This window comes from Colius striatus, chromosome 3, assembly GCF_028858725.1.
Source record: "Colius striatus isolate bColStr4 chromosome 3, bColStr4.1.hap1, whole genome shotgun sequence".
Taxonomy (NCBI): domain Eukaryota; kingdom Metazoa; phylum Chordata; class Aves; order Coliiformes; family Coliidae; genus Colius; species Colius striatus.
Window position 1 is genome coordinate 28,090,343 of NC_084761.1, and position 14,172 is coordinate 28,104,514.

The 14,172-nt window shown below is 38.5% G+C and overlaps 1 protein-coding gene across 2 annotated transcripts; it reads left to right on the forward strand.

Annotated features, from left to right (window-relative positions):
- Positions 1–65: 65 nt before the first annotated feature.
- C3H4orf33 (chromosome 3 C4orf33 homolog) lies at positions 66–12,155 on the forward strand. 2 transcript variants are annotated; one of them, XM_061992957.1, is made up of 6 exons: positions 66–367; positions 4,748–5,008; positions 6,819–6,879; positions 7,066–7,117; positions 7,214–7,413; positions 9,579–12,155. In XM_061992957.1, the coding sequence occupies exons 2-6, from the start codon at positions 4,822–4,824 to the stop codon at positions 9,676–9,678; spliced, it is 600 nt and encodes a 199-aa protein (XP_061848941.1). In that variant the 5' UTR covers positions 66–367; positions 4,748–4,821; the 3' UTR covers positions 9,679–12,155. The 2 variants fall into 2 exon arrangements, with proteins under 2 accessions (XP_061848941.1, XP_061848943.1); XM_061992959.1 differs by having other exon boundaries at positions 4,819–5,008.
- The last annotated feature ends 2,017 nt before the right edge of the window (positions 12,156–14,172 follow it).

Here is a 14,172-nt window from a genome sequence, read left to right on the forward strand (position 1 = left end):
CCGCCGCTCCTCCGTCAGCGGCCGGCTCAGCCCACAACGGCGCCTCCGTCACGTGGCAACGGAGCGCTTCATCCACAGGAAAGCAATGGGGCGGCAGGAAGCGACGGCGGCTGGGCAGCCCTGGGTTACTAACCCTGGCAGGCTAGCTGGAGAGCGGAGGCTCCGTTAGGCGTTGCAGCGGGTGTCGGGAAGGACAAGAAATACTTTGTTAAGCTTCTCTAAGCAACTTACCGGTTCAAGATAGGTGCTTAGGCGTTAAACTTCTCCTCAGGAGATGCCGCTGTTGCTGTTGTTACTCGCTGGAGTAGCTGACGGCTAACTGAAACACGGAAGTTTCGAGCCCACAGGGAGCTTGTGCCTGGGTCTGGTAATGAAGTCTTAATTACAGTAAAAACTCTTATCCTTTACTCGGTTTCCAACTTTTTTCCTGTTCTTTTGTAGCAGTTAAGGAAAACACTACTGTAGTTACTTCCTGCAATTTTCTTTTGTGTGTGTAGCCAGCATCTGTAGGGTTTGGGGTGAAATGAACTGGAACGGGTTGCCCAGGGAGGTTGTAGGTGCCCATCCCTGTAAGTGCTCCACGCCAGATTGGATGAGGCTTTGAGCAACCTGGTCTGGGGGAAAGTGTACCTACCTACAGCAGGGTAGTTGAAACAAGACGATCTTTAAGGTTTCTTCGAACGCAAGCCATTCTATGCTTCTATGATAAGGAGAGACATGAGGTAATTACGGCAGCAAGCAGCATAGCTCCTTGGTGGTGAGATTTGATGTGCATGTGGCTGGTGCGTTCACATTAGCCAGGTGCTGGGAGTTCAGTCTTGCTTGAGGACATGCAGTGTGAGTGCTTTTAAATGGCTAAGAAAATACTTGCTCTGAAACCATTTAGCCTTTGCAGCTTTTTCAGTCTAGTAACAGTCTATTAGTCTGGTCAGTCTATTAGCTGAGATGTAGTGTTAAAGACCGTGCTGCCGTTCATTGAAATCTTGATAGGTCTGAGAGTTGGGCAAGGAAGAACCTCATGAGGTTCAACAAGTGCAGAGTCCTGCATCTGTTGAGAAATAACCCCATGCACCAGAACAGACTGGAGGTTGACCTGCTGGAGAGCAGCTCTGTGGAGAGAGACCTGGGAGTCCTTGTCGATGATGAACTAAACATGAGCCAGCAATGTGCCCTAGTGGCCAAAAAGAACTGGGGCTTCTTTAGAGAAGAGGAGATTGGGGGGGGGGGGGCTGGGGGGAAATCTCATTAATATTTATAAGTATATAAATGGTGGATGTCAGAAGGTTGGGGCATCCCTTTTTTCTGTAGTATCTAGTGACAGGACAAGGGGTAATGGGATGAATCTGGAACACAAGAAGTTCCATTTAAATATAAGAAAAAAATATTTTACTGTGAGGGTGAGGGAGCCCAGGCACAGGCTGTCCAGGGAGGGTGTGGAGTCTCCTTCTTTGGAAGTCTCCAGGATGTGTTCCAGTGTGACCTGATCTAGATGGACCTGCTTTGGCAGGGGGGTTGGACTAGATGATCTCTAAAGGTCCCTTCCAAACCCCTACCATTCTATGATTCTTTGAAAAGGTAAAGAAAGGTCTCTTGCTGTTTAAATTTAGTTTTACACTATTGCTATGTGTCACTGTTTTTATTCTTATTGAAAAGCATGCTAGTAACTAGCTTATGTAACTCTGTGCAATGTAATAGACTTAAAACTTGTACCAAGGGCCATTAATTTGATAAACCTTAGATCTGCTGTCCCATAAATTGAGCAACCTTAGCACTAGGTACACCTCTAAGCTTGTGAATGTTTTGCACTTTTTCTTATTACTTTATGGTTATTTTAAATATTGCATGTTCTTATAGTCAGGAGTAATGTTGGTTTACAACAATGGACTAAATCTTCAGTTAGTACAGGAGTTAGGGCTTTTACCAAAAAAGTCATCTGTCTCTCCATAGTTAGCAATGGGAAGGTGTGATGCATCTTGTGTCTCATTGTCATTTTAGACACTACAATTACAATGGTATCTGAAGTAGTTTAGCAGGTTCTATTATTTCACTGCTTTTTTTTTTTTCTGTATAATCTTGGTATGTTGTGACTCTTTCTGAGACAACCTTTCAAATCTTGTTCACAAGGATAAGCTTCGCATTGTGTACTTAAGTCAGGAATTGTAATAACTAGTCACATAATTCTCCCTGGATTTTAAGATCCAGGCTGCTTTATGAGCAGGCTATATTATTTTAAAACACTATTGAAATCTGGCAGTATTTTCAAGTGGATGTTTCAGATATTTGCCTTGACTAGTAAATACAAATAGTTAAATATATTATCACAAACTGAAACTAGAATAATAGAAAGAAACATTGACTTCTAACTGCACTATGTTAAAAGTGTAATATAAAATGGGTTCATAAGACTTTATTAACTTCCTTAGATGCACCCACCTACTCTTAAACTTTACTCTTCTGAGTAAGTGAACCTGCTTGTAGAATTCTGTCTTGTTTCTTTCACAGTAATTGTGCATAAGGCATATGCATTCCATTTACAGGAATTCAGTGAATTCATTTTAGAAAGCCCACTAGGAAGGGTCTTACTGTCTGTGGACACTTCATGCTCAAGCTGCTCAGTGCTTGCAGCATAGAAAATTAAAACAAAGTCTGCGTTTTCTGTGAATTAGTATTTTCTAAATCAGTTTGAGGCAAAATAACCCACTGAATATGTTTCAGCAGCTATTTGTGTTGTGAGAGCTGGCTGAATGACAGAGCCCAGAGGGTGGTGATCAATGGCACAGAATAGAGTTGGACACCTGTGGCCAGTGCAGTTACACAGGGATTGGTTCTGAGGCCAGTCTTGTTCAACATCTTCATCAACGACCTGGATGAGGGGACAGAGTGTACCCTCAGCAAGTTGGCTGATGACACCAAACTGGGAGGACTGGCTGATTCCCCAGAAGGCTGTGCTGCCATTCAGTGGGATCTCGACCAGCTTGAGAGTTGGGCAGAGAGGAACCTCATGAGGTTCAACAAGGACAAGTGCAGAGTCCTGCATCTGGGAAGGAACGACCCCATACACCAGTAGAGGCTGGGAATTGACCTGCTGGAGACCTCTTCTGGAGAGAGAGACCTAGGAGTCCTGATTGATAATAAACTGAACATGTGCCAGCAATGTTCCCTGGTGGCCAGGGCCATAGGCATCCTGGGATGCATCAAGAAGAGTGTGGCCAGCAGATCAAGGGAGGTTCTGCTGCCCCTTTGCTCTACCCTGGTGAGGCCTCATCTGGAGTCCTGTGTCCAGTTCTGGGCTCCTCAGCTCAAGAGGGACAGAGACCTTCTGGAGAGAGTCCAGCACAGGGCCATGAAAAGGATCAGGGAACTGGAACATCTTTCATACAAGGAAAGGCTGTGGGAACCAGGGCTGTTTAATCTAGAAAAGAGGAGACTGGGGGGGGGGGGGGAATCTTCTTAATATTTACAAATATCTAAATGGTGAGTGTCAGGAGGCTGGGGCATCCCTTTTTTCTATGGTATCTAGAAACAGGACAAAGGATAACAGGATGAAGCTGGAACACAAGAAGTTCCATTTAAACATAAGAAAAAACTATTTCACTGTGAGGGTGAGGGAGCAATGGAACAACCCAGCGAGGTTGTGGAGTCTCCTTCCTTGGAGGTGTTGAAGACCCATGTGGACATGTTCTTATGCGACCTGATCTAGGTTGACCTGCTTCTGCAGGGGGTTTGGACTAGGTTATCTCTAAAGGTCCCTTCTAACTCCTAACATTCTATGATTCTATGAAAGGTAGTTGTTATTTAATATGTTGCTCTTATTTGATAGTGTTTGCTCTAATTATTGGAGAAGACTTGTCACTACACTTGCTTTGGATACCTTTTCTTACTAATTCTCTCATTTAATATTAATATAATCATCTATGGATGATTTAGTTTTGCTTGTTTGAGGTACTACTAAGGGTGGACTAGGAGACTTTCTGCTGGCTTAAGAATGCTGTTAGGACATAGATGGGTGTCTTCTCTCCCCTTGCTTTGTACGCTGTCTGTTTTCTTTCAACTTGTCATCTTGCTTTATAAATTTGCCACTTGAGTTGAAGTGAACTGTTGTAATGGTGCCAGCAATATTAATTCAAAGATGTAGAGAATCTAGGTAATGCACATGTACATGGGCAACATAGTACAACCAACAGAGTTGACTCGAAGCCACCCTTCATTTACTAGCTTCTTCCTTATATGCTACTTCCACCCATGTGATCACCCAGTTCCCAACTGATTAACTTGCATCATCTGTTTCTGATAATTGGAAGTAGCTTGCCAGCTGCATTAAGTTGTCCCTACCATCTTTATTCAAGCTGTCTGGCCCAAGTCATATTTGTACCTAGAGTGAACATTAACGATAATAGAGTCTTTTACAGTTTCTAGGGTTATCCCAGGTCATTTTCATAAAGCACATCTGATGCTTGCCTAGCATTTTGTGCCATGACACAGATTTTAATTAGTTTTCAATGTATTTGAATAGAACTTTGTCAAAAGTGATAGTCCAGTATTTTACTTTCCTTTTTTATTTTTTTTTTTAGTAGGCTTCTTAAATTAAGGTGCTTAACCATACAGGTATAAAAACCTGTAAAAAGCATTCATGTAACTGTTTATTATGCTTTGTAAAGCTAAACTATTTCAGTTTTCCTGATATCTGAAAACATAATTTGATGATTGACTCATACAAAAGTGTGTGCTTTTTTTTTTTCCTGACCAGGCAAACACTGCAGTTGGTGCTGAAATGGAATCTGAGATCTTTGACAGAACCTTCCTTTTTAATTTCTGTAGTATATGAAGATGGAATTTACAATTAAGCACACATGGGATGGTTTACCTGTGAGCCATCAGCCAGTAACAATTGGACTGAAGCCGGATAATGCAGGACTGCTACTGGAAGTTAATGCTCCCTTCTTTAATGACCCTCCAGCACCACTTGGAAAACCAGGGAAACCTTTTAGTAAACTGTGGGACTATGAGGGTAAGTGTAACTGTTCTGCTGTGACTATACCTGCTTTATGTAGGTGCTGATGTTCCAGCATAGTTAGTATGTCTGGTCTTAATTTAAAAGTCTATGATAGTTATTTTTTCAAACCGATCTTACGTGCTGCGGGTGTACAACATCTAATTCAATTCAGTTTCTTTGGTCATGGTCAATGCAGTCTGGGAACTCCCTTACACTTAAATGGTTCTTTAGCTAACCTTAAGCTTCATCTATATTCAGCTGAAAACTGCACTAGATTTTATCAAGAGTGGTGTTCTTTTTCTAGTTAGTGAATTGATTTTCATAACTATCACTGCTGATTGTAAGGTCAGTGGTTATTCTACAGTAGTACAACAATACAAATAACTTGGAAAGAAAGCAAATGTTACATCACTCAGTGCACAAAAGGAAATGGAGTCCAGTGAGCTGGACTGACTTCAAGATTGATGAGTTTGACTCTTCCTGATCCTGTCAATAGTATAGACATTCAAACTTATTTTCTGGGTTACTGCTATAATTTGTGGAAAACAAAACTTGACATATTTGAGTATCAAAAGAATTTTGTGGTATATATATCTAAAAATGTGTTTGCAATAGGTAAATAGAAGTGAAATCTGAAAGATACTTTCTACTTTTGCTTTAAGAAGAAGAGAGCAATAGCTAAAATATGGCAATCAATAGCTAAAATATGCCAATCACTTTTCCAAAGTGTATTTGAGGAATAGGAAGATTTGAAACAAAGAAATGGCAGTTCCTAAAATATTGTTCAAAATTGTACCCAAATGGAATAGGGAGTATTTTTATAGTAATGCTGTTTTCTTTGTTCCTGTCAGTACTGTCACTTTTACCTGTTACTTTGAATAATGCAAAAATTAAACTTTTCCAGCAGTTCTCTGCTTCCTGATTATTGACCTATTCCAATATATTGAACTATTCTAGTACTACTGAAACAGTATTAACACTTCTTTAATATTATTATGCTAAATAGACTTAGGTAAAAATAAAATGAATTATCAATTGTATCTAATCATAAATCTAATTAAAGCATTCTAAGGATGTCATTGCTGTGAGAAAACACCATCATAGTTCCCCTTTGTGTTCCTGAAGGCTGATTCAGCAGTCACACGTGGCTTTGAGGTACAGTAATCCGCTGTCCAAAGAATCAGCCATCTACAGGGAAAAAAAATTTAAGAGCTAAATGCTTTCTTACTGTTTTTGAAATTTAGCAGCAGTTATGGGGTTTGTGCATTCTGCTGTGAATGTATGTTCCTCTCTGGCCTCTGGTGTGCTGAATCCACAGGCCACCAGCAAACACAAAGACTTCTGCATTTAAGTGCTCTCCCTGGAGTGCCAACTGTGACTATGATTGACTAGGATCACTCTGTCTTAGTCAGCTTTGTTCACAGCAAGGCTACTAGGTGAAATAGCTGTGTGCTGGTGCTTTTCTTACTCCATGGAAGGCTAACACGAATTCTGCTGCATAAAGATGAATGTTTCCAAAGCTCAAATAGGTATAGTAAATAAAATTAGTATAGTGGTAAAGTAATTAAAATTAGTACAGTGCCTTATAACGCTCTTTATGGCAATAGGCATTAAAAATAAAATAGTACAATATTTTGAATAGTTAAGAAGCTACCAGTAGCATGGACAGAGCTAGTCAAGTTCTGCAATGACAAAGGCCAAAAATAATGAAAACGGTTTTATTTAAGTGGGATATGAAGGTTTTGAAAGTGTTGGGATATAACAAAGTAGTTAATATAAAATAATGATGTCCTCTTTTTCTTTTTCTTTTTTTTTTTTTTTATAGTTGTAGAAGCATTTTTCCTGAGTGACAGAACTGAACAGTATTTAGAAGTTGAACTTTGTCCGTAAGTAGAGCACTCTGGAAAGGTCACAGATGTTAAATTGCGTTTCTAATACTTGTAAGATAGATGTATTAGGAAGACTGGGTACAGAAATTGTTCCAATATGGGTAATGTACATACTTGTAGCAGAATAGTATTCTAATAACTTGACATAATTTTAAGAAAATTATGGTTCAATTTTTTTATCAGACATGGACAGCATTTGTTGTTGCTGCTTTCTGCTAGAAGAAGAGTATGGAAAGTAAGTGATCAAGTACATTCACAACAAACAGAAAGCCTGATAGTTTATAGGTACCTGCATTACCTCTCTTTTTTTTTTTTTTCCCTCTGTTAACAGGAAGAACTTCCTTTAGAGTTTGTGGTGACCAGAATGAAAACCAAATGGGAGGGTAAAGCATATCTTCCTTGGAATTATTTTCCACCAGACACTAACAAATTCAATGCATTTGCAATTCATGGCTCAGGAGAAGAAAGAAAATATGAAGCACTTCATCCTGTGCCTCGGCATGAGCTACAGGAAGGACAGAAACCAGATTTGTAAGAATAAAATGATCTCTTCTGTAATATAGTTACACTATTTTTGGAATACTTAAAAGAAGATAATCTAGTTTTCAGATTGAGTGCCACTAGTATTTTAATTACACTGCTTAACCCCAGATCCGTTGACACAATGCTTTGTTTAAAGCACTGTGGCAAACTGCTGCAATTAGTGCTTGATTTCTATGTTATCCCCCTGGTGCAGAGAAAATGATGCATTCGACACCATTGGCATCTAGTTTATCACCTTGCTCAGCTAAATGATGCACAGGTTGTTCTACTTTTTCCTTTCCTCCAACACGTCCTGAACTGCCATTTAGTGTTACTTTCACCTGATATGTTTCCAGTAAATCGTTTTTGCTTCTCCCCAACTGTTTTAAACAGCCTCAACTCTACAGATGGCTACATATTATGGGAAAAATTGAAAAGGCAGGCTAAACTGAAAAGTATAATAAAAGGATACACAGTATAAATAGAAAAACTAAAATACCTTTATTTTTAAATTATGCTTTGGGGCTGTTAATTTTCTTTGACTATAAGTTTGAGATGATTGGATAAAAACTACTTCTGGGCATCTTGTATAAATGAGCTAGCTCTAGAGGGTATATTGTAGTCCTTATGAAAAGTTGTTAATCAACATACAGCCAGGTAAGGTAAATTTTAAATGTTATCCTTCTTTATCGGTAAGAAAAGCTTAGCTTCTACAATGGCTTATTAAAAAAGTAAAAATCTAAGCTATTGCTAATAAAACACATTAGCAATGTCCTGTAAGAAACAAATACTCTTACGTAGTAAACTAGAGAATGCCTGTAATATTTTTCAGGCATTCCCTTGCCTTTTTCAGACATTGGTAGCATATGCAGTTACATCAAGAAGTTTCTCCTTGCTGCTTTCATTTTTTTAAGTTTGTCTTTTACTTATACAAATCACTTGAGAATCCCATTTACTTTTTAAAATGATTAGTACAGTTTCAGATGTTTGGTCTACTGTTTGGCTGTTGTTTAATGTAATGATTAATTAGCAATTGGCTTCCTTCTATTGTTTTGATATGGTAGTCTAAAGAAGAAATTTTTAGCAAGAACTGCTTCATAATGTTGAAAAGGAAACAAGGCCACTAGTCTTACAGAAAAAACATATTTACTCTCTTCATTATCCTAACCAGTCTTCCCTTTATAGGAAGTCAAGAAGGCAAGCCAGGAGACCTTCATGGTTAAATAGGGAACTGTTGGGCAAACTCAAGTGGAAGAAGAGAGTCCATATCTGAATATTGTGTCCAGTTCTGGGCCCCTCAGTTCAAGAAGGACAGGGAGTTGCTGGAGAGAGCTCAGTACAGGGCCACAAAGATGATGAAGTGGAGCATCTCGCTTCTGATAAAAGGTTGAGAGAGCTCGGGCTCTTTAGCTTGGAGAAGAGGAGACTGAGGAGTGACCTCATTAATGTTTACAAATATGTAAAGGGTAGGTGTCAGGAGAATGGAGTCAGGCTGTTCTCAATGATGTCCAGTGATAGGAAAAGGAGCAATACAAGGAAGAATTTGTTCACTGTTAGGTGAGGGAGCACTGGAATCGGCTGCCCAGATGAGTTGTGGAGTTTCCTTCTCTGGGGACATGGAAAACCCACCTGGATGAGTTCCTGTGTGATCTACTCTAGATGGTCCTACTCTGGCAGGGGGGTTGGACTAGATGATCTTTTGAGGTCCCTTCCAGCCCTTAAGATTCTGTGATTCTGTGATTTATTCTGTAAGGAAAAGATATCCCTGTGATACATTTTTTTTCCACTTGCCAAGAGTTGTAAATGTTTATGCTGTTGGAGGACAGATAACTTGTAAAACAGGATATCACTATGCTCTTGCTTTTAAGTGCAGTTCCAGGCACTTAAGTTGTGAAAGTTTAAAAGGTGAGCGCTTCATTCAAATCACTTTATGCTGCATGATGCTTGCTCGTTGTTGAGGATTTTGCCCTATGTTTCCAAGTACAAGATTTCCAGAAACATGGTAGTGATATTTTTGTAAACTCAGGTTTTAGACAATGAACACATGAAATACTGGTTACATTCTCATCTAAGAAAACCTGAAAATAAAAGATTGATTAAACCTATTGAGGGTACTGTCTTTTATGAAGACACATTCTACAAGACTTACAAATGTATTTCTTCTGTCTTTGCAGCCATCGCCTGGAATTTTTTAGAGATTTGAACCTGAAAGAACTAATGGGAGAAGATTGGAAGCAGCCTGAGTCAGATATATGGAAGTCTCTCACTAATTAAATGGATTGGGGCATCAAGGTTGGATGAAGCTGTATGGAAACAACTTCATAATTCTGAGCAGTTTGTAAATAGCAGATTAGCAAGGCTTTCCTTGACACCAAAAGCATTGATCAATTTTAAAATCAGCTGTAAAGTCTCTGGGCCACTTTTTTTCTATAGGTATGAAGAATGCAACGGCTTATATTACGATTCATCTGGGTATGGTATTTTTTGTCTTTGCAAGAGATGAGTCTGCTTCTACCACCAAAGGAGAAAAAATGTGCTAAAATGACAGATGTATTTTTGTGAGAGCGCTAAGCCTGAGAAGGCCAATATCTGTCTTGGAATCTTTCAGTTTCCTGTAGCTGCTGCTTTTCTGCTGTATTTTCACTGCTGCTTGTTTGTTTTCTGGCTGTGGAATGAGGTTTTTATGTGCCTAAATTGCAATCAGAAGAATGCTTCCTTCAAGAACAGAAAGGAGTATAGCTGTCATGGCATTTTGTGGCCCAGTACTTGCATTGCAAGATGCTTTGGAGTTACAACACTTTCCTATACCTGAAGTTTTCCCTTGCACAGCGCTGAAGGGAGGACTTAATCTGCATTTCTTTATTAGCAGACCTCATGGAGCTCTCCACTTCAAATTCAGTGTGGAATTTCTAGTCATATTTCTACTGATATTTAAGTACAGAGGATAGATTGACAAAAACATCTATCTGTTGCAGGAATAATGCTTTGATATAGTTTTATGCCTACAAAAGCTTGTTTGTTCCAAGACCTTGTCACATCACTTTAAGGATTCAGCTCAGATGTATGAAAACTTTGTTTGCATGCCACCTAGTCTTGGAAATACTCTAATTGTATGTGCATGAATATTTTTAACAGTGCTGAATGCTGTTAGATGGTAACATCTAATTCATAAACTCTCACAGGATTTACAAATTAGATGGTCCTTTTTTGTCTAGTAGAATTAAGTTCTACTTAATTGTGACTATTGACTTGATCCTGAATAAATTAATTTAGAAAATGGCAAGCTTGCCCACTAGCCAGATTCTGTACTTCAAAATTAGGTGACTTTAAAATCAAATTTCTTTGATTTAGTTCAGAATGAGGATTCAGACCAAGACCTGGTCCTCAATCCTTTACTTGGAAGAGGACATCCTCCATCCCGTTGAAATGTCCTCATAATCGGATAAAAGGTGACCATGTGTCTGCTTTTGTGAGAAGTTATGCCTTGAGGACGTGGCATTGGATTTCATCCTTTGTGTAGCATTTTCTACTGAACAATTTAGAATCCTACAAGTTCCTGGAAGGGACTGGTTTTCTTCTAGTCTAACATCCTGCTCCAAACAGGACTATTGTTAAAGCTAGGTGAGTTTGCTCATGGCTTTGAGTAACTCCAAAGCTGCAGCTTCAGATGCTTTTAGGTAGCCTGTTTCAATACTTGACTAATTCTGTTAAAAAAAACGTATGTAATTGCCATTTCTCATGCTGCAACTTCTGTCCATTGGCTTTTGTCCTTTCTCTATGTATTTCCAAGAGTGACTTTTTCCTGTCACTACCAATTAGGTAACCAAAGATAACTTATCTCCCTGTGGATTTTTTTAAATGTTGTCATCCTCAGGTTGCCTTTTGTGACTCTTGTTAGTAAACACTTTCCACTCAGATAATACTGACAGATAAATTAAAAGTGTAACTTGGGTTTTAACTCAAGAGGCAGCAATGCTGCTAGGTCTTGCTTGTTTAGCTCATAAATGGTTCTAAAAATCTCCTGTGTATCTTTAGATATCAAAATGCCTGTGAAGTTTTGCACAAGACTGCACTCTCTAAGTTATATTTCTAAAGGATTCTCTGTCCTCTTCTGAGCTTGTATGCATTAGCATAAGCTAATGGTCATGTTCTCTTCGCTGGTTTTAAATTTAACTCTGCCTACAAATTCTGCCCAAGAAGCAAAGAAGTTGCGAATATTCTGCCTTTGTGAGAACAACGGTGTGATTAATATCTTAGCCTATTACTTCAGAGTTTTTGTTAGGCTTTAGATTCCTTCTTTGTATTTTTTTATAGAACCGTGCTTTCAAATTTAAGTATATAAGTTTTTTTCATATGCGGACCTTGGCATGTCAGTGCACTCAGCCACCCAGTTGCTTTTGTCCTCTTTTAATTAGACACTATAGATTCCTTGCTATGAAGTGCCATCTGTTGAAAATTACAAGTATTGTACATTCAATTGTTTGGCTTCTACCTTTAATTCATGTACATTTTTCTGAAGAGTGATATCAGTCTGAACTATTGAATAATCCAATATATGTTGATTAAAAACATCTTCTAGATAATGACATCTCAAAGATGCTTTTGAAATTTCAGTGGAAATCAAAAACCCCTACCTTTTGCTGATCTTTTAGGTTTCTTTTTAAACATTTTATCAAAGTGCTTGCAGAAGTTAAAAATGAGTTTACTATTTTACTCACAAAGGTTGTTTGTTTTGGTTGATATTTTGTATGTAAAGGACAATAAATAAAATAATTTATTCAGAGACTTAATCTCATATTCTTTCCCACTTCAAATGGACTACTTCAGATTTGACTTTGTATGCAAATGATAAGCTTTGAGGGAAATGGATTATTTTCCTTCAATAAGGACCTTAAAATAATTGTTTCTGTAATACAAAATGTAATGCTAGATGCTTCATACAGACTTTATTGTAAGCACATGCTTCTCCACACTGCTATCAGTTTTGTCACTTGTTCCTTTCTAAGTTTAAAGAGTCTGTTTGAACTGTAAACACTGGGTTTCATCAGAAAGTTTCCATATGGATTCATGGAGTGCAGAGTTAGAACCTGGGCACTGACTTGTTTGTAAAGGTTTAAAGTTCTATTAATCCTATGGTAGAAACCTTTACCATAGGAGGCTCTATGTAAGTCATATGTGAGACAAACACAGCCTGTTGGCACAGGGTAGTGAATTCATGGCTCATCAATGGGCAGTGCAGTGCTTGCCAGTGTCACTTAGAGCTCCCAGGACTTTGAAGGGATAAGTATCAATGTTCATTGAGATAACTAGCTAGTTTGTAGCTGTTGTGCTCTGATTTGCTTTTAACTAGATCTTGTATTACACTGTGGGGTGCACTTGTAGCCTGTCTTTCTTTCCTGAATTGCCTTTCTTTTGTGATGATGTGAGGACAAACCAAAACAAACTGTTCTGCATGACTTCCATTTAAGTACATCTTTATCAATTATTAATCCCAGTATAGAAGGAATGTGATTCAAATCCTGTCTAGCTCAGTGTATGTGTGTGTATATGCATCCATATATAGTCCTTCAGCATTGTGCTGGTTTTGTATGTCAGACTTGTATCAAGAATAATACAGAAATTCTCTAAATTGACACAGTGGATATACTTTGTGTGGGCTATGTGTTTGATAAAATTCAGTGCTGCATGATAGGAAGCACAGATCATGCGAGCAGTCTGTTCAAAAATCCATTTCACTTTGAAATGGATTTAAACACTCCAATGCTGTGAGCACTTCTTATCCATTGCTCTCTTAAAAAAAAAAGTAACCTCTCTCATAACTATTTCCTGTGCTTACTATTTGACCTTGTGCCAGTTATAGTCTATGGTGTACTAAGTCTAAGTTGCAGGAATCCTATTACTTTGGAAGGGGTACAATACCAAATGGGGAGTGCACAAAACTCTGCAAAGGCTGTAGATAACTTAGATGTGGCATTTTTCGCGTGTGAAAATGTCAGTGTCATACCATCTTTTAATTAGTTTACCATCTTTAGACAGAATTCACAAAGAAATGAGGCTATTGGGTTATCACTGCATTCTTGCCTTTTTAGCAATAGTGTCATCACTTTTTCCTCCATTACCAGAATTATGTTTATATTTATTAGCTAACTTCATCAGAATCAGAGAAACAGAAAACCTCGAAAGATACTGGATTATTTCAAAATGTCTGAACATGAACAGCTGGAGGCAGTTCTTCACTATAGCACCCCAAATTGAGGAAAAGTAGAGATCATCTCTTAACTCTTATCCTATGTTTGTGGTGCTCAATATTTGAAGCAGTTGATACATGCTTAACTTCAACTCTTGCCTTTAGACTTTGATTAGAAAACTAGGAAATGTATGGAACTTCAGGGATGTGTGTGCTGTCACAGAGGTAAGCTTATATTTCATAGACCTATGCCCTAGTATTATCTTGAGGTAAGAAGCTTAGTTTGGAAGTGATCTTTAGAGATCATTTAGTCCAACCCTGGTGCTAATGCAGGTCCACCTAGATCAGGTCACGTAGAAAGGCGTGCAGGCAGGTTTTGAAAACCTCTAGACAAAATACAAGGATGCACTAAGAACTTGTCATTGCCCCTGAAAATACACTTCTAGCTTAATCCATTTTATAATTCAGTGAGTTCTTTTGTGAGAATGGTGAGAAGTTGAATGTGAGTTTGAAAACACTGTTCTTACTTAAAATTCCAGCTGAGATTATGTTTCTATTGCTTACATAGTATTCAATATTAA

What these genes read in the sequence shown, in the direction of transcription:
- C3H4orf33 (XM_061992957.1), top strand. Translation starts at nt 4,822, where the DNA reads ATGAAGATGGAATTTACAATTAAGCACACATGGGATGGTTTACCTGTG. An exon ending in CTAGAAGAAGAGTATGGAAA is followed by an intron (nt 7,118 to 7,213) that starts GTAAGTGATCAA and finishes CTCTGTTAACAG; the next exon opens with GAAGAACTTCCTTTAGAGTT. An exon ending in GAAGGACAGAAACCAGATTT is followed by an intron (nt 7,414 to 9,578) that starts GTAAGAATAAAA and finishes CTGTCTTTGCAG; the next exon opens with CCATCGCCTGGAATTTTTTA.